The sequence below is a fragment of the Gadus chalcogrammus genome, chromosome 8 (assembly GCF_026213295.1).
Source record: "Gadus chalcogrammus isolate NIFS_2021 chromosome 8, NIFS_Gcha_1.0, whole genome shotgun sequence".
NCBI lineage: Eukaryota > Metazoa > Chordata > Actinopteri > Gadiformes > Gadidae > Gadus > Gadus chalcogrammus.
The window spans coordinates 18,957,261-18,978,499 of record NC_079419.1 but is presented as its reverse complement, the minus strand read 5'-3'; the positions used below and the strand labels follow the sequence as shown (position 1 = coordinate 18,978,499).

Here is a 21,239-nt window from a genome sequence, read left to right as displayed (position 1 = left end):
CTGTATGGTCCTTACTTTAGGTTGATAAAAAAGAAAGTACAATAAAAGATATATAAAAATACTCTTATCGGTATTTGGGTTGTTTTTGATCGTCTATCTTTTTCTGTGATTGCAGAAGATTGGATTTTCATCACTAAAGTGGTACTATTCAAAATGATTCTTTACTCTATCGGTAATTAGTAACAATGTATAAATATAATTATTCTTTCTCTGTGGGTCTCGCATTTCAATATATATAGATCCACAATAACAGATTCACAATATAAACAACATATAGGCTACTAAAATACTCTTTATAAGCTTGACCAGTTGAATCATATATATTATATATCATCAATCAGTTCAATTAAATTGTATTGCTAAAGGATGCAGGGATTGGGGATCATGTCTTAGCCCCATTAGTGGGAATATTGAGGGCATAATAGATTGATCTATATCTATATATTTTACCATTATTTTCCTTCCGAGTAGTCCCTGCAGTAGCCAGTCTTTAAATGGGGAGTACTAGTCGGCCTACCCCCCATGTTGGAAACACTGTGCTAAAGTATGAATAACTGACGAAGGTGTTCTGGGCACGCACACAGAGATGGGTCATAAATATAACGCACAACCTAAGTAAGGTTGAGAACAATAAACAATAGGCTACAATGATATAAATTGGACCACAATTCAGATTGGACCGCAGAGTGAATCATAATAGTTAAGTGCATAATAGGAGATGGCAACAAATATGTCGAGAAATAATGTCAGAGATTAAGATAACATTCAAGGTATTACCTAAGTAAACCTTACTTACATAAATGGTCTGCACCAATAATAGGCCACAAATTTGACACCCATAAAAATGTTTTGATGCATCGTCAAAAAATTTGACCGTGACGCACCGACCCCGTGATGTGTGATCTGTTCCAGCCGTGCTCAGCGTGGGTCAATTGACTCGATGTCACATGACTCGAGGTCCCATGGTCCAATCACAACAAAATAAAAGCAAAACAAGGAAGCTGGTGTTTATTCCTTCGGTAGCCGTAACGTCGGTGGATTTTCAGTATGCGTCTTTGGAAAGCGTTAGACATGCAGACTGGTTTCCTCCTGTTGGTGTTGACCCTCTGGTCCAGTGCAGATGTGGGGCAGTGCGTCTCCTCGTGCACCGCTGCTCCGTCCCAGTGGTGCTCCTCTGTGGACTCAGCCATTCAATGTGGGGTGAGTCATTCAAAAAGTAATGTAAAAGCTATTGAGTTTTGGCTGTTTGAAAATATCGTCCGTTTAACCAAAAGGGCTCTCAAGTCTCACGCATTCGGCGTGAGACACACGCAATTCAACCCATGCACACGCTCACACGCCACAATTTCTCACGCAGAAAAATGACCAGGATAGCGTGTTGCTTAAGTCAATAGCCTTTTGAGGCAGTGTTGTTTCAGAATAGTAGTTAATTAAGGGCCGATAATGCTTACTATCATACATTTGTCACCATGTCTGTGGACACATTGTATGCAGTCACATGTTATACCCCCCCCCCCCGCCGACCAAATCTCACACTCTGAGCTCAGTTCAAAACTTGAGAGCCCTTGTTTGTTCCTCCTAAATACATCCGGCTGTTCTGTTACTGAGAGTTACCTGCAGTTCAGACCTCAACCCAATACAACGACATTAAATCGGCAAGAGGTGGCAGTGTTGAACTAGATTGGAGGTCCTCAGCTCAACTTCACAGAACGTCACCGTAACTGCACTTTCATTGCAGTGCGGATAGCACTACAAAATGCTAAAAAACCACACAAGTTAAATTGGAAAATTCATACACCCGCCTCGGTTGAAAACAATTAAGTGTAGCGGGTGCCTTTTGATTTAAAACCATCTTCACCTGCTTCCTTGGACCAAGATGACAATTTATTCCCAGTAATTCCAATTATTCTAGATTTTTAAATGCAGGTTTAATGATCATTAAAAGATAAACAGGGGTATTGGTTTAGCTTTGTGTCTTACTGTCTTGGGCCTTTTCACTTAAACCATTACTGGATTAAGAGGTCATCGTGGTCCAAGGTGGGTCCATCTGCTGAAGAACAGAATAGGGCCTGGGGATTGCAAATCCGTGCACAATTGGTTTATGAATCCGAGGGCAAGCTTTACCAATCAGTTTGCACGCTTTACAATCAGTTTGTACGCTTTACGAATCCATGCCACGGATTTACCTTTTTTTGATTCATGTGATGTGTGCTCTAGCATCTCGATTTTATCTTTTAAAGGGAAACCATGAAGGCCTACAGCAGGCATTTACTGCTGATTCAACATTTCATAGGAGATATGGTTTAATGATTAACATGATTGAGAAGTATGATCACAAAGTCGAAACTATGCATATTAAACACTTGACCATTAGAATAAAACATCCATGACTTTTCCAATGTTGTATTTGTGATCAATCAAAATATATTTGATGACGATGGTAACATATTATATAATCAATAGAATGAGCTCCTGCTGACCTGTCCTATTATTGTGTCAGGTTCTGAAGCAGTGCCTGGAGGCCAACTTCACCCGCTCCCACTACCACCAGGACGACCGCTCGGTGCAGCTTGAGCTGTACTACGAGAGCCTGTGTCCCGGCTGCCGGGGATTCCTCACCCAGATGCTGTTCCCCACCTGGACCATGCTGCAGGACATCCTCAGCGTCACCCTGGTGCCCTACGGCAACGCCAAGGTCAGGACAGCCCTGGACAAGGAGTTACATTCTGCAGTGATCTGTTTGCAGGCCTCTGTGTCCAAAGTGATGGTTTTGTAGGCCATATTTCATTTTATTAGACTATATGAGGACCGCCCCACCTTGACGTTCTTAATTGACAAAGTTCCACGCAGTTTGGTATTCACTTTTCTGTTTAAAGAAACGTAGATGGATTTTGAGTGTTTCAAATACAGAGATAATTTCCACAGTCATAAAAAATCCTCATCCGTTACCTCTGTTACCTCAGAAAATATCCAGAGATATCTATAAAATATATACGAGATAACCGGCAATGTCAACATCGCTGGGTTTGTTAAAGATTTTCTTCAGCTGTTCATTGTCTCCTCCAGGAATGGTTTGATGGGAAAAAGTACGTCTTTACATGCCAGCACGGAGAGGAGGAATGTTTAGGCAACATGATTGAGGTAAGGATTCTTCCATTTACATTTAGGGCATTTAGGAGACGCTTTTATCCAAAGCGACTTACAATAAGTACATTTGTCATAAGAAGTGCATCAATATATCGCTGTCGGTACAGAAAGGATGTTCATAGAACCAAGTGCAAGTACCACAATCGCTAGGCTAATCAATTCCCCGTATTACAGACATGATAGCAGCTGCTGCAGTTGCTACACAGTTAAGTGCTACAATACACTATTATTAAGTGCTACAATACAATACAATACACTACAATACGGTGTACAATGGTGGTCAGAAGAGGAAAGGTGGCTATGCAGAGTCGAGGTGAACTCTGAACAGGTGAGTCTTGAGTCCTTTTCGGAAGATAGTGAGCGACTCTGCGGTCCTGAGAGCGGCAGGGAGCTCGTTCCACCACTGAGGCCCCAAAACCGAGAAGAGTTGTGACTTTGCTGATCGACCTTTGCTAGCTCTTAGCGATGGTGGTTCCAGTCGTCCAGCTGAGGTAGTCGAGCGGAGGGATCGAGCAGGGGTGTGTGGGTTTAGCAATGCTTGGAGGTAGGCAGGGGCAGTTCCATCGACTGCCTTGTATGCCAGTACCATCGTCTTAAATTTGATGCGAGCTACTACAGGGAGCCAGTGGAGGTCCCGGAAGAGGGGGGTCACATGGGAGAACTTCGGTAGGTTGAACACGAGGCGCGCTGCCGCATTCTGGATGCGCTGCAAAGGTTTAATCGCAGAGGCAGGAAGTCCAGCCAGGAGTGAGTTGCAGTAGTCGAGGCGGGAGATGACCAGTGATTGGACTAGAAGCTGAGCTGCTTCCCATGTGAGGAAGGGCCGGATTCTGCGGATGTTGTAAAGTGCAAATCTGCAGGATCGGGCGACCGCAGTGATGTTTGCAGTGCAGCATAACTGGTTGTCCAATACCACACAGAGGTTTCTGGCAGTTGGAGAGGGAGATACAGTAATGTTCTCGACGGTGACCAGTAAGTCCATGTGTGGGCAGTCTTTCCCTGGGATTAGGAGAAGCTCGGTTTTGTTGAGGTTAAGCCTCAGGTGATGGGCCGTTGTCCAGGTGCTGACATCCGCCAGACATTCCGATATGCGTGTTGCAATCAGGGTTTTCTCAGATGAGGGGAAAGAGAGAAATAACTGAGTGTCGTCAGCATAGCAGTGATAGGAAAAGCCGTGTGATGTAATTACCGAGCCTAGAGACCTGGTATAGAGGGAGAACAGAAGAGGCCCCAGTACAGAGCCTTGAGGGACACCAGTTTCGAGCGTGCAAGGTTTGGACAAGGAGCCATTCCATGTCACTTGATAGGTGCGGTTCGTCAGGTAGGATATGAACCAGGAAAGAGCAGATTCAGCGATTCCAAGTTCGGCAAGAGTGGCAAGAAGGATCTGGTGGTTCACCGTGTCAAATGCTGCTGACAGGTCGAGCAGAATGAGGACCGATGAGAGGGACGAGGCTCTGGCAGCACGGAGGGACTCAGTCACCGCGAGGAGAGCCGTCTCGGTGGAGTGTGCTTTCTTGAAGCCTGACTGGTGAGGGTCAAGGAGGTTGTTAGATGAGAGATAGGAGGACATTTGGTTAGCAACGGCACGTTCCAGTGTTTTAGACGGGAACGAAAGAAGAGATACCGGTCTGTAGTTCTGGATGTCGGTGGTATTAAGAGTTGGTTTTTTGAGGAGAGGCTTTATTCTGGCAGTCTTGAAAGACGCTGGAACAATGCCTGAAGTGAGGGAGGAATTGATAGTTGATTAAATGGCAGAATGTTGCTTGAGACATCCTGGAGGAGAGAGCAGGGGATGGCGTCAAGGGGGCAGGTGGTGGCATGGTTAGATGTTATTATTCTGTTGACCTCGTCAGAGGTGAGAGGGATAAATTGGGTAAAGACAGAGGAGGGGATGGGAGGAGGGAGAATGGAGGCAGGGATAAAAGAGGAACTAATGTCCTTCACTTTCTGGGTAAAGTAGTTAACAAAGTCATCAGCCAAATGTACAGACTAAACCCACTGTTTACACCCACTGTTTAAACCCTTTGACAGTACAGAAAGAGCTTCATTACGTTCCCTCTGTTACCTGTGAATTAACTTTATTTAAATTAAATTCATGACAAATTGCAGATGTAACAATTCAAATGCTAGGAAGTATTTGTACATTAGAACCTATGATGCTAAATCGACTTTTTGAAAGTGTTCTTCTCTCTTCCTGTTAGACTTGTTTACTGACCCTGGCAGGAAGTTCAGCCTTCCAGGTCATCTACTGTATGGAGTCCTCCACCGATGTCATCAAGTCTGCTGAGGCCGTGGGTCCCCCCCCCCCCCCCCCCCCCCAATAGGATTCACTTTTATTTAGTCCATCGTCTCCTTTGCTGGGGATCAATATGTCTGTTTATTTGTGTGTAGTGTCTGAACCTGTACCAGCCCACCCTGAAGTGGGCCAATGTTGTGAGCTGCGTTGACGGGGACATGGGCAACAAGCTGATGCACCTGAACGCCCTGAAGACGGGGGCCCTGAAGCCTGCTCACAACTACGTCCCCTGGGTCACCATCAACGGGGTAAGAGGGGCCGGTGGAGGGCCGGTGAAGGGCCGGGGGGGCAAACGGAAGTCCAGGAGACTAAAGGACCGTCAAACGGGGCGCAGTTCGGCATGTTGAGCAAGGACGCCTACAGAGAGAATGTGGACATTGATAATCATGTAAATGGGCTTTAATCAAATGTCAAATTGAGAAAGACGTTTGGGGACTGGAATAGGGAACGATGCAACTCAAATCATTTGGCGGGGGAAGTCTGGACGACATTTATTCATTCATTTTCATCCCTTTCCTTTCCTCCAACAAAACTACATTGCTGAAAACGCTTGTTCTTGTTGGACAGGAGCACACAGACGTCCTGCAGAACGAGGCCATGAATGCCCTGCTGCCGCTGGTGTGCAGTCTGTACCAGGTAAACTCTCATTCTATTACCCAGATCTGGGCTCAGTGGATCATTGGAGACACTGCTTTCTCTGTGCATATGAGATTTATGGTTTTTTTTTTTTTTTTTTTTTTTTGTGCTGTTGATGCAGTTTTAGATATCCATTGCTAGGGAGTTTATATAAAGCAGTGGAAAGCCATAACAGTAGACAGTCATGTGCTTTTGGTCCATCTTTGACCAACCCTGTTTTTGTGCCTTTGTGTAGGGCCCAAAGCCTGATGCCTGTGGCTCCTCCCAGAGAAAGCCGTACAGGAGCTACTGCCACAACGACTGAAGATATCGACCAGGCCCGCCTCAACTTTTCAAATGCTGTGTTGCAAACATGTTGAATTCTAACTTTTTTAACTCTAAACTAAAAGTTTTGTGGTGGCTATTGCACTTTATAGTTCGAGTTAAAGGACTTCAACCAAAAAAATTGAACTTTTTTTTTTTTTTTTTTAAAAGGGAAATGTATTTGTATGCCTTTTGTAATACAAGATTTAAAGACGTATTTTTGTATCATTGATATTCGGTTCTTAATTCGAGCTCGCATCATTTACAGGTGTCCAAAAGTCCTGTGTTTAAATATGCCATTGTTGGAAAGGGGGAAATCTTCATATCACTGCATGCTTAAAGACGACGCTGAAGTTGGCATCCGATTCGCAGCATCCGATTCAGCAGCTGGTCCACTTTAAATCGGTCCTGATTGAAAACCACTACACCTAGACTCTTCAAATCTGGACTAAATTATCACAGTGAGGCTATACATTATAATAAACATAGTTACAGATTTGTGAAACCTTTTTTCTATTTGTGAAAATGCAATACAGGCTAATTGTAATGCTTTTTAGGGGTCCAGACTGCATTAGAACTGGTCCTGATTGAAAACCACTACACCTAGACTCTTCAAATCTGGACTAAATTATCACAGTGAGGCTATACATTATAATAAACATAGTTACAGATTTGTGAAACCTTTTTTCTATTTGTGAAAATGCAATACAGGCAAATTGTAATGCTTTTTAGGGGTCCAGACTGCATTAGAACTGGTCCTGATTGAAAACCACTACACCTAGACTCTTCAAATCTGGACTAAATTATCACAGTGAGGCTATACATTATGTAAAACATAGTTTCAGATTTGTGAAACTTTTAACCTATTTGTGAAAATGCAATGCGGTCTGGACCCCTAAAAAGCATTCAAATAAGCCTGTATTGCATTTTCATAAATGGGGTAAAGGTTTCACAAATCTGAAACTATGTTTTACATAATGTATAGCCTCACTTGCCGCTTTCACACCAAAAAGAACCGAGAGCCAGTTCCGGGCTGGTGCTAGGGCCAGTTCCAAACTGGTTCCAGCCTTACCCCAGTTAAGAACCGGTTGGTTTCACACCGGCCAGAGCCAAGTGCCCCTGACTGCAGCCCGCAGATCGAGGAGGAGCTAAATGTGGGCGGGGTTAAACGTTTAACCCCGCCCACATTTAAGGAAAATTCCGCGCAGCATCATGCAAGTGCCCCTGACTGCAGCCCGCAGATCGAGGAGGAGCTAAATGTGGGCGGGGTTAAACGTTTAACCCCGCCCACATTTAAGGAAAATTCCGCGCAGCATCATGGACTCAGACGGAAATACGTTCTCCCGCTTTCTGCAGAAAGCGGGAGAACGTATTTCCGTCTGAGTCCATGATACTGCGCGCTTTTCTGCCTAGAGGTAAGTTGCCGCTCTCTGTTCGTGTACATTATACACGAACAGTAAGTCATCGTGCTGTGTGCTGTGCTGTGCTGTATTGATGTTTGAGAATGTGCTGCCGGATCTCCGCCACCAGATGGCGCCTGAGAGGGTAAAACCATGGGTTAAACGTTTAGACCCACCCACATTTAGCTCCTCCTCGATCTGCGGGCTGAAGTCGAGTAACCCCTGACTGCAGCCCGCAGATCGAGGAGGAGCTAAATGTGGGCGGGGTTAAACGTTTAACCCCGCCCAAATTTAAGGAAAATTCCGCGCAGCATCATGGACTCAGACAGAAATACGTTCTCCCGCTTTCTGCAGAACTCAAGTGCCCCTGACTTCAGCCCGCAGATCGAGGAGGAGCTAAATGTGGGTGGGTCTAAACGTTTAACCCATGGTTTTACCCTCTCAGGCGCCATCTGGTGGCGGAGATCCGGCAGCACATTCTCAAACATCAATACAGCACAGCACAGCACACAGCACGATGACTTACTGTTCGTGTATAATGTACACGAACAGAGAGCGGCAACTTACCTCTAGGCAGAAAAGCGCGCAGTATCATGGACTCAGACGGAAATACGTTCTCCCGCTTTCTGCAGAAAGCGGGAGAACGTATTTCCGTCTGAGTCCATGATGCTGCGCGGAATTTTCCTTAAATGTGGGCGGGGTTAAACGTTTAACCCCGCCCACATTTAGCTCCTCCTCGATCTGCGGGCTGCAGTCAGGGGCACTTGGAGTATTCCTTAAATTTGGGCGGGGTTAAACGTTTAACCCCGCCCACATTTAGCTCCTCCTCGATCTGCGGGCTGCAGTCAGGGGTTACTCGTGAGCTTTGACAGAAGCATACGGCCGACATCTTTCTTTATTCTGGGTGGAAATAGTAACATAGTTACGCCATTAAATGCGTTTATGGAAACATTTTTAGCGAGAAATGTGCATTTTACTTTCATAATGTTCGCTCGGTGAATGTGAAGGATGTTTGGTTTGATAGTTATGACGAAGAGGGAACGCTCCGTTCACTTGCATGGACATGGACTCATCTGGCTGCGTTGGCGCGTTGACGCGTTGAACCACCACACAATGATCAAGCGTCAGGTTAGGCGCGCAGAAGAACCCTCGCGCCAGTTTCAAACACAACAACAATTTCGTCTTCGATTCAATCCGTGTATGGTTCGTTCTTTGAATATTCCGATTTAAAACAAAATCAGAAAAAACAAAAAAGAACCATACACGGATTCACGTCCATTGTTTACTTCGGTGTTTTAAAAAATGCCGGTCTTCGTTGGTCTTCCTGTTTATGAAGGTACGGATAACTCCGCCCCCTGCCCCCGGCGTAAAAGCGGTTCTAGTTCTAGCCCAGCTCTAAAGCGGGGCCAGAGTTGAACCGGTTTTTAGGGGCCGGAGCCGGTTCTTTGGCGGTGTGAAACCAAAGCCCTGGCCCTAGCTCCGAACTGGCCCGGAACCGGCCCCGATTTTGCGGCGGTGTGAAAGGGGCAACTGTGATAATGCAGTCCAAATTTGAAGAGGTGTAGTGGTTTTCAATCAGGACCGATTTGAAGATTCTAAGTGGTTTTCAAGCCGAATCAGATGCTGCGAATCGGATGCCAACTTGAGCGTCGTTGCTTAAAGGAAATATGCAGGCTGTGTGGCCGCACGCAAAAACGTTAAGGCTACTTTAGACACTTGGGAGTTGTTAGGTAACAACACAGAGTTGTTGGTGAACTTGGGTCGAATGGGCCCTCGCAACCACTGTTTGTTGTTGTGGTGGCCCGTAGGTGTGCGTTCTGTTTACCGTTGCTCGTATCGAGTGGGTATTGGCAACTCCTGTAACGTGGCAAATGTGGAAGTTTTCGCAGAAAAGTCCTGCCCAACCAGTACGTCTGGATTCAAATCATACTGTATCATGCTGGATCTTTACCTTCATGGTGATAACATAAATAAGGGTCCAGCAGGAAGTAAGACCAACTGCCTTCATCTCGCTCTCAACCTTTCTTGTGGTCAACTGCTAGCATCCATTTTTGAAAACCGAGTAGTGAGGTTCATGTTTGTGATTGAGTATTTAAGTGAAGTTCTGAAGTTTTTAAGCGTCAGTGTAGAATAGTTCCACGTTCATATCTCTTATCTCCTCGCTGACCCGATACGACTTGGACATGAGGAAAAGCGTCTCGTCAAAGGAGGTGAGCCTCATGGAGGTAAGCTTGATACAAAAATATATATATTTTTCTGGCTTTTCATTTCAAACGGAACCATATTTTTTTATGAGCGTGTGTGTAAAAAAGCTACACAATCTTACACACACGAATCTATTCATATATACCATCATTTATAGTTCTGATAATATTTATGCAAATGAATGTACACTAATATCCATTGATGGTGTAAAAACATTTACAAAAAGTATCAACACGTATCATGAAAGAAGCTGGCCAGCAATTGTTAACTGAAAGGTAGTTGAAAGGTGGGACGCCCCGAGAGAAAGACAAGGAGATGGTCATAAGATCCAGGGAGGACAAAGGCTCTTATCAGCTGGGCTCTGACGTAGAAGAGATGCCCTGAGTCCTAGACGGCAAACAGCATCCATGTGTGAGAACTCCATCTTGTGTTAAAGTTTGCACGGTGGGGCCCCCGGGATCGGGAGAGCAGGTGGTACATTCCAAAGATAAAACCTGTACTCTGTGTGTTTAAGGCCCCATGGCTTCCATTTAGCAGATAAACATATCAGCAGCACACAAGGTGACCTGGTCTCGTATAGGCTATATAGTTAGGATAAACTCAAACAAACGGATTGATGCGTTAAAGATGTAAAGAAAAAAAGGACAACGCATACATATGGTTCCACACATGGTTGGATTTAATGACATAAATAAATGGATTAAATTGTTATTTAATGGAAAATCCTCATAAACTAAACTTCAAGCATTGAAGGCTAGGATCTGGAAATAGAGATAGATACTGAGGATGGAAAAACATATGGCTCTGGGCCAAATTCTCGTGCGTCATTAAAGATGGTGGAACATATCTTCAAAACAAACCATTGTTATCTATTTTAACTCAAACACAGACTGATGCCGAAGACATCTAGGAACTACAGTCTTTGAAAATGCTTCTCTTAATCTACTAAAAAGAAAGTGCTGAAAGGTGAACTCTTCGTTTCAGTTATTGAGGAGCCGGTCATCAATGAAACAATGTGTTTCTAAAGTTAGAAAAAGACAGGATCACAGGATCACTGTTTGCCCTCTGGTCTGAATCCCTAGGATGATAAGAATCATATGGTCTAATAATCGAATCATATGAACCACATAGGAAATTATTATTATTATTATTTTTTCTAAATGCCTGACTTGTTGCTATTCCATTCTTGTGACTTATTCTTGTGACTATTAAACTCTGCTTTTCCCTCTTATCAATCACTACTTGTCTGCAGGACAGTTTAGTGGAAATGAAGTTTGACTCTCAGCCGTAGGGTTCCTGGTTCAAACCCCTGTTGGGCATTACCTATACACATCCTTGAGCAAGATGATATGTTTCATTATCAGATGGGCAGATGATGTATATTCAAATGAATGGTTTGGACAACTCAACTACATACTACATAGTACGAAACACTAATGATAAGCAATACAAGAACAACCTAATGATAATTTAAAACAAAAGTCTTAACATAAAATATGAGGTTCAATAAGGTACAAAAACAATTTACAGATCAATAGCGTCTGCTAAATGTCTTAATAATGAGCTGTATCTCCTAACGGTGCATTCTGTTTCCCAACCCCCTCCCCCCCGAGCAGGCCTCCGGTCAAGAGGTCTCCGGTCCCGGGCAGGCCCCTGGTCCAGAAGCCTTCCGTCCCGGTCAGGCCTCCGGTCCCGGTCAGGCCTCCGGTCCCGGTCAGGCCTCCGGTCCAGGGCAGGCCTCCGGCCCCGTTCAGGCCTCCGGTCCCGATGAGGCCTCCGGTCCAGGGCAGGCCTCCGGTCCCGGTCAGGCCTCCGGTCCAGAGGTCTCAGGTCCCGGTCAGCCCTCCGGTCCAGAGGTCTCAGGTCCCGGTCAGCCCTCTGGTCCAGGGCAGGCCTCCGAGCCCGAGCCCGAGCCCGCTCGCCACCAGGCCCCCCCCCTCCACCGGGCCGTGAAGAGGGTCCCCTCGGGGCCCCTGCAGCTGCCCAGGCTCTGCTCTAGGTCGTCCTGTAGAGAGGGAAGAACCTGGGCCTTCAGGGCCTCTCAGAGCGTTGGGAACCTCCTAAACTACAGCTCCAGAGCCTTGTGAGTAGCTTTAACACACACACCTTTGACCCATCACGCACACACGTGGTCGGCTGCTCTGCTCGTGAAGAGGGAACCATCATGCTCCCATCGGGATGTTAGATATCTGTTGAAAGGCGTCACGGTTTGAGTGTTACAGTGCTAAATGATTATCAGGCAAAGTTATGTGATGCCAAATCAAATGACAATATCTGCAAAGAATCTGGGTTGAAAATGTCCCAATGTCCACAGTGCACCTGAAGGCACAACGTGCTCCTATGCAGGTAGGCCAACACCCCATTCAAAGTGGCGTACACAGCTCACTTGTTCCTTCTCTTGCACCTCTGACCCGCCACGGGTGTCGTCTGGACGACCTTCAGCCTCAACCTCCTTTGGTGCGTGCCAGTTCGTATTGCCGAGTCAGTGGTAACAGGACAGATCTTGCTGTGGGCCGTACGTTGCTGGACACACCACTTGTGATGTGGGTGATGATAATACGTTTTTGCTGAGCGGGGTCAAACCAGGTGAGGGTAAACAAGCACCGCAGTACTTAGCAATTATCTCCTTAATTTACCAGAACTCTTGAACAAAAGTTTCCATGACAATGGCAACTGTGTGTGTCTCTGTTGTGAACACAGTCTAGTGTGTGTGTGTGTGTGTGTGTAGGTGTATGTGTGTGTGTGTGTGTACGTGTGTGTGTGTGTGTGTGTGTGTACGTGTGTGTGTGGGTGGGTGTGTGTGTGTGTGTCCGTGTGTGTGTGTGTGCCCGTGTGTATGTACTTGCATCAACTAATGTCCTTTATCCGGCTCCTCCTAGCTCCCGAGTGTGGAGGTGTCCCTGAGCAAGACACCTTACCCCGTCCTGACTGCTCCTGACCAGCTGGCTATCGCCCTGCGTGGTTGACTCCGCCGTCAGGCTGTGAATGTGTGCATGAATGGGTAGATGTCAGGCAATATTGTACAGCACTTTGGGTGGCCCCGTGTTACAAAAAAGGGCTATATAAATGCAGTCCATTTACCATTTACCATTTAACATCCTGGGGAGCCTAACAAAGAGAAAAAGTGTTATTTTATGAAGAAGAAAAAGGTATTTGTTCCTCTGCAACTAAACGACAGCAAGTCTTTCAACGCTTGACTCTTGGAGGAATGTGTTATGGTCTGATTACACTGAACTCTGTATGTATTGCATCAGTTAAGGTTATTTACTGTTGGAGACGGCAGGGGATAAATGGTTCATGTCGTTGTGATTATGGGGGTTTTCACCCCAACTTTCAACAATTCCCAAAAATGAAACTTAAATGTATGTTGAGCTGGTTGTCAGCCAGAGCAGTAGAGGGAGCTGTTGCTATCCTATGTCGGGGCTGAACATGTTCAGTTCAACTTGTCCAATATGCAATGGCAGCACTTTGTAATGAGTCCTTCTTCACAGCTTTGCTTCCTTCCTTTTACATGTTTGGCACTGGAATCAATTGATAAAGTAACGTTAAGCAATTCCTTTTAGAAGCATTTGTTGTCATATTTGTTGGATTTCTGTTTACATCACTACAGCAATCAATAAATCAAAGGCTCTGACAACATAAAAAAAAAATGCAGTATCTGTTGCCGTCCCAGGCGCGGAATTAGCCTGTCGAATCATTTAATTATGCCCGAATGACATGATTGGATTGTCAACCATTGACCAACCATTGATGGTCAACCTGTCTACCATTTTTACACTTGCACTGATTAGGCATATTAAGAGTCTTCCACCAGACTAGGCAGAGCTATTGCTGAGGCTAGCGAGCTAGTCATGTGTTCTGGGGGCGTGGCTTTGGAGGGAGCCTGAAGGGAGGGGCGGGATTTCTTCAGTAACTTACTTTAAAGTCTAGCTTGCTCTGGCTGGTTTCCCAAAATGGACAACCATTGCTTTAATAGTTGATCAAAACACAAACAAATTAGATTATCCATCTTAAATTGAAGTCTTTTCTTTTTTATGACCATCCGGATTCACTTTACATTAACTTCAAGGCTATTATGACGGAGCATTTATGACTGTATGCCAATTATGGCAAAGGAAGAGTTGTAATAAAGGTCAATCTAGACGGTTCAATTTATTCTGTTCAATGGGGACGGGGGACGGGACGGGGGGCTGCATTATCATAGACAGGGTGACTCCCATGGATCTGTTCTCCTCTCCTTGCAAGGGATAAAATGCCTCTCTTTGTGTTCCTTGGCTGTAACAGGGCCATCTGCTTGCCTGTTTAAAACTTGAAAGTGCAATTTTGATGCCAAGCCAAGGTCATTAAAGCAAGATAGCCTGCCTATTTATAGTCAAACAACATTGGACAATATTTGTTAACAACAACAACAATTATTTATGTTTCCATCAGACGTGTGTCGTCAGTTTCTGATCCACTTAAGTTACCGGGATACAATTTACACTTTGATAACACACTTTGAAAAAGTTTATAAATCGATACTCGAAGAACCATATAGAGTTTATTATTCTATCAAATTGTTGTCAAGCGGATCCAACCCTGATAATAAAACCAAACACGCTAACTGAATTGGGGTCTTTAAAGAGAGAGAGAAAAGGGTTCGCTGTGAACAGGCCTGTCTCCTCTGGGCCCGGCCGCCCTTCGTCATAGGTTCAGTGCTGTGTCAGATGTTTCGGACCCCCGGGTTAAACCCACCAGTCCTGACAGCACCGGTGTACGTCTGTGTCTGTCTGTGTGTGTGTGTGTGTGTGTGTGTGTGTGTGTGTTCGTTCCCAGATCACAGGAGGACATTCCCTCCGCTCTCTCCGACGGATAAACACAGAGCCTTGGGTGGGGGGCTGGGGGGGGGCTGGTGGTGCTGGGCGGTGGGAGATGGTGGGGACTCCAGTCAGATAGAGAGCGCCATTGTGACAGGACCATGCCCTCTTTATAGCTTTTATCTACCTCCGCTTTTAATAGTCAGAGCTTCTTCATGTGACTTGCCCCGGTGCGCTCCAACCAAGCATGTGAAGAGGGAAAAAACGGTCCAACTCTGAGGAAATACCAGTCCACACAACATTAAAGCCACAGCAGGGACCGACTTTGAAAAAGTCCAAAATAAAAGCCTTGAGTGTACGGTGTCTGGCAGACTGAGAGTAAGCAGAAGGCACTGTGGGGCCCGTCCGGGCCCTGACCATGCCTGGCGACCGGTTAATGTTTACTCTCTGGAGAAACTGAAAGAGGAAGTCATTACGAGGCATCATTTGAGGTTGACGGACAATACGCACATTGAGCTCATGGGTAAAGGGATGCGGAGTAGGGGAATTGGGAGGAGAAGGGGAGGGTTTGAAAAATAAGTCAGACTGTTGAAGAAGGCGATCTATCACTCTATGGCCGCTCTGTGATTCTGACGTCCATATTTAGATGGAAAGAGGGAAGGCCCTGGGAGTTATGTAAACAAAGGCTAGGGGGAGGGTGGGAAGACCAGAGTACATCAACACTGATATTTGCATCGAATGCCTGGTTCCAAATTCACCGTGGTCTCCCTTGGAAGGGAAGATCGCATTTCAAATAAAGTTTAAAAGGCAGATAGTGAGGGCTTTAAGGTAGGCTTTTTGTAAGCTTTTTTTCTACTCCCAGAGGTACAACTCTTGAACCTCTCTGGATCGTTTCAAATGGCATATCTCAAAGCAGCAGGGGTTTTAAGATCTCTGCTCTGTGTCGCCTGAGGACAGAGACATGATGGATCCGAGTGGCTACAACCTCTCCAACTGGGCTTTTGGATTCAAAACAGGACCGACGAGACCTGCAGCATGCTTGACTCCTACCGACCGCCTTTCCAGTTGTGAGGTGCGGACAGCGATATTCAGGTGACTATTGAGAAAGAAAGCCGGGCAGGAAGACGGTGACCCAGCCTGAGTCGGTTTGGGCTTGCAGCAGGTGGACTCAGGAAGACCTGACCGGCGACCGGTGACCCCCCGACCCCCACGATGAGCGAGCTGGGTTCCGAGAGCTCGGAGGACGAGCACTCCGAGGTCCGGGAGAAGCGGACGGAGGGTCGCCATGCCAACCGCCTGCCCGTCATCCAGCTCATGCCCCGGTCCGGCGGAGGTTCGCCGGGAGGCTCCCCGAGGATCTCCCCCAAGGACTCCCCCCGCGCCTCGCCCCGGAACTCCCCGCTGCTCTTCAGGAGGCTGATGATGAACCGGAGCATCTGTCTGCAGCGGCGCTTCACCCTGGCCCACACGCCCAGGTAGAGCTCCCCGTCCCCCCCCCAGATGAGGTGTTGATGTGGGGGTTTTGAGGAAGACAACAGAGGCCATTTTGATATGGATGCAGTGTTGAATTGAATTGGAGCCAACACACAAACTCGCGCACAAACACACGTCTACACACTGCCACACTTAAACACACTAACACACACATACAGAAAGACACACACATGAAAGTTAACCTAATATTTGAGCTAGGCCTGACACAGTTGATCCATTCTCCCTGGGTGTGGGAACGTTCTACTTCTTAAGTAACCATAATGATATCTTAAGTGCTGGCCCATGTTCAAATCTGAAGTTTGGTAGCTTAGAGATCCTCTGCTATGGTTTGCCCTGGGGTCGTCCTCCACAGCTCAGAACTAGCTTCTATTTCTGGGCTTTGTTGTTGTGCACGCGGCAACCTTTTCACGCTGCGGAACTGGTTGCCCTACAGCGTACGGCGTTATGAAATGAATCCCGACCACACGATGGTTATCCAGGGCTGTGTTTAAACTGAACATACCGTCCTCTTTTGGAACCGAACCGGCCGGCATCCAGCGGGAAACTCTGTTCTATAACTTTATTTACTACTACAACTACTAATAATTTTTGTAGTTAACATATTCTTCAGTAATGTGGTTTAAATTGTTTCATCAACTGTATAAAAAACTGTATTTTAGCTTATGCCATAATGTGGAAGTAGCCATGTCTATTTCCAAGTTCTAGCTTGTGAGTTGTACATTATTATACAATAAACGGTTGTATTATAAGCCTCTGTTAGCCCTAACCCTGTTTGCCAAATTGACATTGTCAGCCTTTTGTTTTAAAAAAGACAAGAATAGTACGTTGATGTTGGCTCTTTCAATCAGGGTCCAGTGGTGTGTTTATCACATAGGGGAGTTTAAGATTTCAATTTAAATGCTCTCTTACATTGGATGTGTGCTTGTGTAGACAGTGATTGAGCAATGCTCCAGAACTAGGCCTTAAAGGACAGATTCCATACTTTTCTTAAGTGTTTTGTTAGGGACGAACATCATTGCACTTTCATAAAATCTCGAAAGAAATTCAGATAGGAACCACATTACCTAGATTCATATATTATATATATTTGTTTTTTTTTTAAAAGTCCATGTCTCTCCCTATCACCAGAAAAATATTTGCAACATGCCAATGAACCAGCAGTGTGTATAGCCCTGTCAACTTTCCAGCTTTTTCCATTACAAGGCACCCTAAAAGCGCGTCACGCATGGATTTAATTTAAAAAAAAACAAATGATGTGGTTTTTGTGTGCTCATGTGGTCCCGGTGCGAGGCCGACCACCAGCTTGTTTGCGGAGAGCAGCTGTGTTGCAGGTCAATGGTGTGCTATCCTTTATGGAAGCTATTGCCATCATTAGTTTTATCACCCCTTCTTTCACGACCACTCATCAACCCAAATTATGCTCATCAAATATTGACCAACTCTGCTGTGGCAATGAGGACTGCTTTATTGAAGAAGAAGGAAAAACATTGCACTGGATTTGTTTTTTTTAAGAGTAGGCCCTAAAACATTTTAAATGTTGGTCTGTATCTTCATACTAGGAAAACCTTTTCCTTTTTGAAATGTAAATAAGGTGGACGCTAACCAGTGGTAGATTGTGGTTCGCCCTTTCTTTTTTTTTTCTCCTTCCATTTGAGGTTTCAATTGCAAGAATGAGTGTGTTGCTAGGCAGATGTGTTTTGGTAAAGACCTCTTGGAAGAACAGTGTGAGCTGATGTGTGATTACAATTCCCCTCTGAAATAAAAGAGCTTTAAGAGCCTCAGAGAAACCCTAGCCTCTGCCGGAGGACATTGTTTTATGTTTGTTGGCCGGGAATTCCAATTAAACCTTGACGTTGGAAGGTGAACCTTCTAGCTAGCCCAAAACCCTGTTTACAAGTTCATCCATCTCTATAAACTTCTAGCGAGGAGACCATTTTGCCAAGGCCTTTAATGGACCGCTGTTGGAGATCTTGCGCCATAAAGCAGCATACCTGCAAGTACATTCATTTATACGGTTTACGATTGGTTAAGTATTTTTTCAATCTATCTGGCGGGAAATGTAAATTTCGAGGGCAAGGGCACGTCAGGCCAGGTTGATTTTAACGGCCGATGCGGAACACCTTTAAGTCAAACCGCTTGATGTATAACCCCGAAATTCGACGGCTTGCGTATTTTAAATTATACAATCAGACGTCAGAAGGAGAGGAGCTAGCCGCACGCGGGTACGAGCACTGTCCCGCCATGTCAGTGTGTGATATAAATGGATGGAAGTGAGTTACTGCAGGATGGCTGGTGCACAGGATAAATTAAACAAACTGGAGTCAGGCGGAAAATAAACGTTGAGGGGAGCTTAAGTAAAGCACACACCGCGGCCGTTATTTTCACTTAGTGTCTCCGTGATGAACGGCTCGTTTTCCGTTCAGAGCCAGGTCCGCCATTCGACAACAGGAGCAAGAGAGCGCATCGGCGATACCGGTTCAATGTTGCCCAAGATATAAGCTAGCTAATCACCACTCCGCGTTAGTTGGATGAGGGGCTGCGGCGCCACAAACAGACAAGCAAGAGGCCAACCACCAGGGCACGGTCGACAGAGCGTCGAGGAGCCCTGGTCGCGGCGGGTTCAGCGGGCCACCGTGCGGGTCACCCTGTGGGTCACCCTGTGTCTCGGATGTCCACTCATACGGTCAATAGGCCTCACAATATTTGCGCTCTCGAGAAACGGTTTGACAAATCACTTCCGCTACATTCTCTCATGAGCAGAAGCACAGACGTGTCCGAGGGCTGGTCAGTGCTCTCATGGACGGCCGGGTCGCAGGCCTCTAGGCCACTTTTGACTCACAGCCATCAGAACAAGGTTGATGACGGTGCTTTGTGACTTCAGGGACGGGGTGATGCTGCGACATCGACCAGGGTAGTCTGAACTGGGGTCATCTCTCTGGTCCCCAGGTCCTATGTCCCAGGTGCAAAGGGTTAGGTTCAGGTTTAGGGTTAGGGTTAGGGTGAGGGTTAACCCTAAACCTAACCCTAACCATAACCAATCGGAGGAGAGACATTCTAACCAATCACATGCGAATCAGAGGCGTAAAAGGCGGTACTTGCCCCTACCATGTTCCCCGGTCACATACAAAGCGGGGAACACAGGACCCGGGGAACACAGGACCCGGGGAACATAGATACGCTCCCGTCTGAACTCATCTCCACCTCCTGCTTTGACCGGGACGGCAGTTGGACAATCCTCTGTATTATTACCATAATTAATGAATTACACTAAAAACAAAAGTTATAATAATAATAATACAAAATGATATTATTAATAATAGCAAACACATTTCATTGGTTAATGATGGTTCACGCACTTCTAGGCCAACAGTTTGATAGTACTTTCCCACCAACTCTGTTATTGAGCGTTTGGAGCCTTCCAACAGCATGGGTGCCTTGTGACACACATGCTGTGCCCCACAGATGTAGCCCGGCTGTGTGATGGAGCTACATGGGACTCAGCGGGGTGGGCAGGAGAGCGTACACTAGAGGCTACAGAGCTCTTTGACTCTCAGCAGCTGGCTCTGGCTTTAGACCTAGTCATCATTGAGCAGGATTTCAGCTATATCATTGATAGGTAACCAAAGTATTAAGTGTCTTACAGAAAAATACGCAATCATGCTGGTTTGTTTTCACAACACAAGGAACAAGAATTTAAATACTTAACGCTATCACGCTACTCCTCTAAAGTCAGTAAACCATTCAAATGTTTTTTGAACTGGCCACTAGAGGCTGCTGTGGCGTGTGAATGGTCTGATTACAACAGAGAGCTGAATGTTGTTCTATAAGGTTGGCTCTTCTTTACTCATAGTATTGTGACTTGTTAACTTCAGTATTATGCATTCGCCACTCAGACAGTAATGTAATGTAGGCAATGTATATGAATAGAACATTTGGTGTGTATTACGATATTAGATGACATTGGTCTTCCCCTGGTTAAGTAAAAAAAAAAAGAAATAGGATAGATGGCTTTGTTGTGTTTTGTTTTTTTTGTTCTGCTTCTGGATGCTGTTTTGTGTGAGACTTCTTCCAATGTGTGATCTCTCAACAATGCTCCATTCTGGTGTTACTCCTGGCATTTTGTGATCACCTCTTTGCTCACATGCTCCAAAGCTGGGGAGAAAATTCAACTGAACATTGAACTTGCATGATATAGTAGAGAAACCAAGGGGAAGCACACACACACACACACACACACACACACACACACACACACACACACACACACACACACACACACACACACACACACACACACACACACACACACACACACACACACACACACACACAGTATTGAGCTGTCAATCGACCATCTCCTAGCTGTTCTGCAGCCCTAGGAGGCAGGCCTATTTAACTATTGTGGGAGCAAAACAGAAACCCTGCTTGGTAAAGTATATTAGCAAACCATAGTACAGTATATTATAGAATAAAGTGTATGGTATGGCATGGCACGGTATGGTATAGCAGAGTATAGGTGTAGCAAAGCATAGTATAGGCATTCCTCCTGCATTATTTGACAAATTTGTGCACAGTTAAAGCCCTGTTGTATTTGTGCTGGGACGTGTTCTCTCTATCTTCACCCACCCTCCACGCACACCCCTTTCCTGTTCTATCATCCCCTCTGTGCAATTTGCTCTCTCTCTGCCCAGCCCCATCTCTGACCCAACCCCTCCCTTCTGACGCTATCTCACTTGCCCTATCTCTCTCTCTCTCTCTCTCTCTCTCTCTCTCTCTCTCTCTCTCTCTCTCTCTCTCTCTCTCTCTCTCTCTCTCTCTCTCTCTCTCTCTCTCTCTCTCTCTCTCTCTCTCTCTCTCTCTCTCTCTCTCAGGGGAGTAGTTTGTGTTTGTTGTTCCACCATATGCCTGTTCCTACATTGCTCAGGAAAGAGGAGAAGAGAGAGAGAGAGAGAGAGAGAG

General features: G+C 45.7%; 2 protein-coding genes across 2 annotated transcripts in view; both read left to right on the top strand.

Moving 5' to 3' along the window:
• Nucleotides 1-935: 935 nt before the first annotated feature.
• ifi30a (IFI30 lysosomal thiol reductase a) lies at nt 936-6,547 on the top strand. Its single transcript, XM_056597091.1, has 7 exons — nt 936-1,200; nt 2,501-2,695; nt 3,067-3,141; nt 5,352-5,441; nt 5,542-5,694; nt 6,014-6,082; nt 6,318-6,547. Exons 1-7 carry the CDS (start codon nt 1,048-1,050, stop codon nt 6,384-6,386), a joined length of 804 nt encoding a protein of 267 aa, XP_056453066.1. The 5' UTR covers nt 936-1,047; the 3' UTR covers nt 6,387-6,547.
• Nucleotides 6,548-8,649: 2,102 nt separating this feature from the next.
• pde4ca (phosphodiesterase 4C, cAMP-specific a) overlaps nt 8,650-21,239 on the top strand; it is a 185,504-nt gene continuing 172,914 nt past the window's right edge. Inside the window, exons 1-2 of the mRNA XM_056597209.1 lie at nt 8,650-10,010; nt 11,607-12,073. Coding sequence (XP_056453184.1) covers nt 9,969-10,010; nt 11,607-12,073 — 509 coding nt within the window. The 5' untranslated portion in view covers nt 8,650-9,968. The remainder of the gene's footprint in view (nt 10,011-11,606; nt 12,074-21,239) is intronic.

Bases quoted from the DNA above. Each gene is read 5' to 3' on its own strand.
- ifi30a (XM_056597091.1), top strand. From the start codon at position 1,048: ATGCGTCTTTGGAAAGCGTTAGACATGCAGACTGGTTTCCTCCTGTTG. The intron at 2,696-3,066 runs GTCAGGACAGCC...TGTCTCCTCCAG, and splicing joins TGCCCTACGGCAACGCCAAG to GAATGGTTTGATGGGAAAAA. The intron at 5,695-6,013 runs GTAAGAGGGGCC...CTTGTTGGACAG, and splicing joins CCTGGGTCACCATCAACGGG to GAGCACACAGACGTCCTGCA.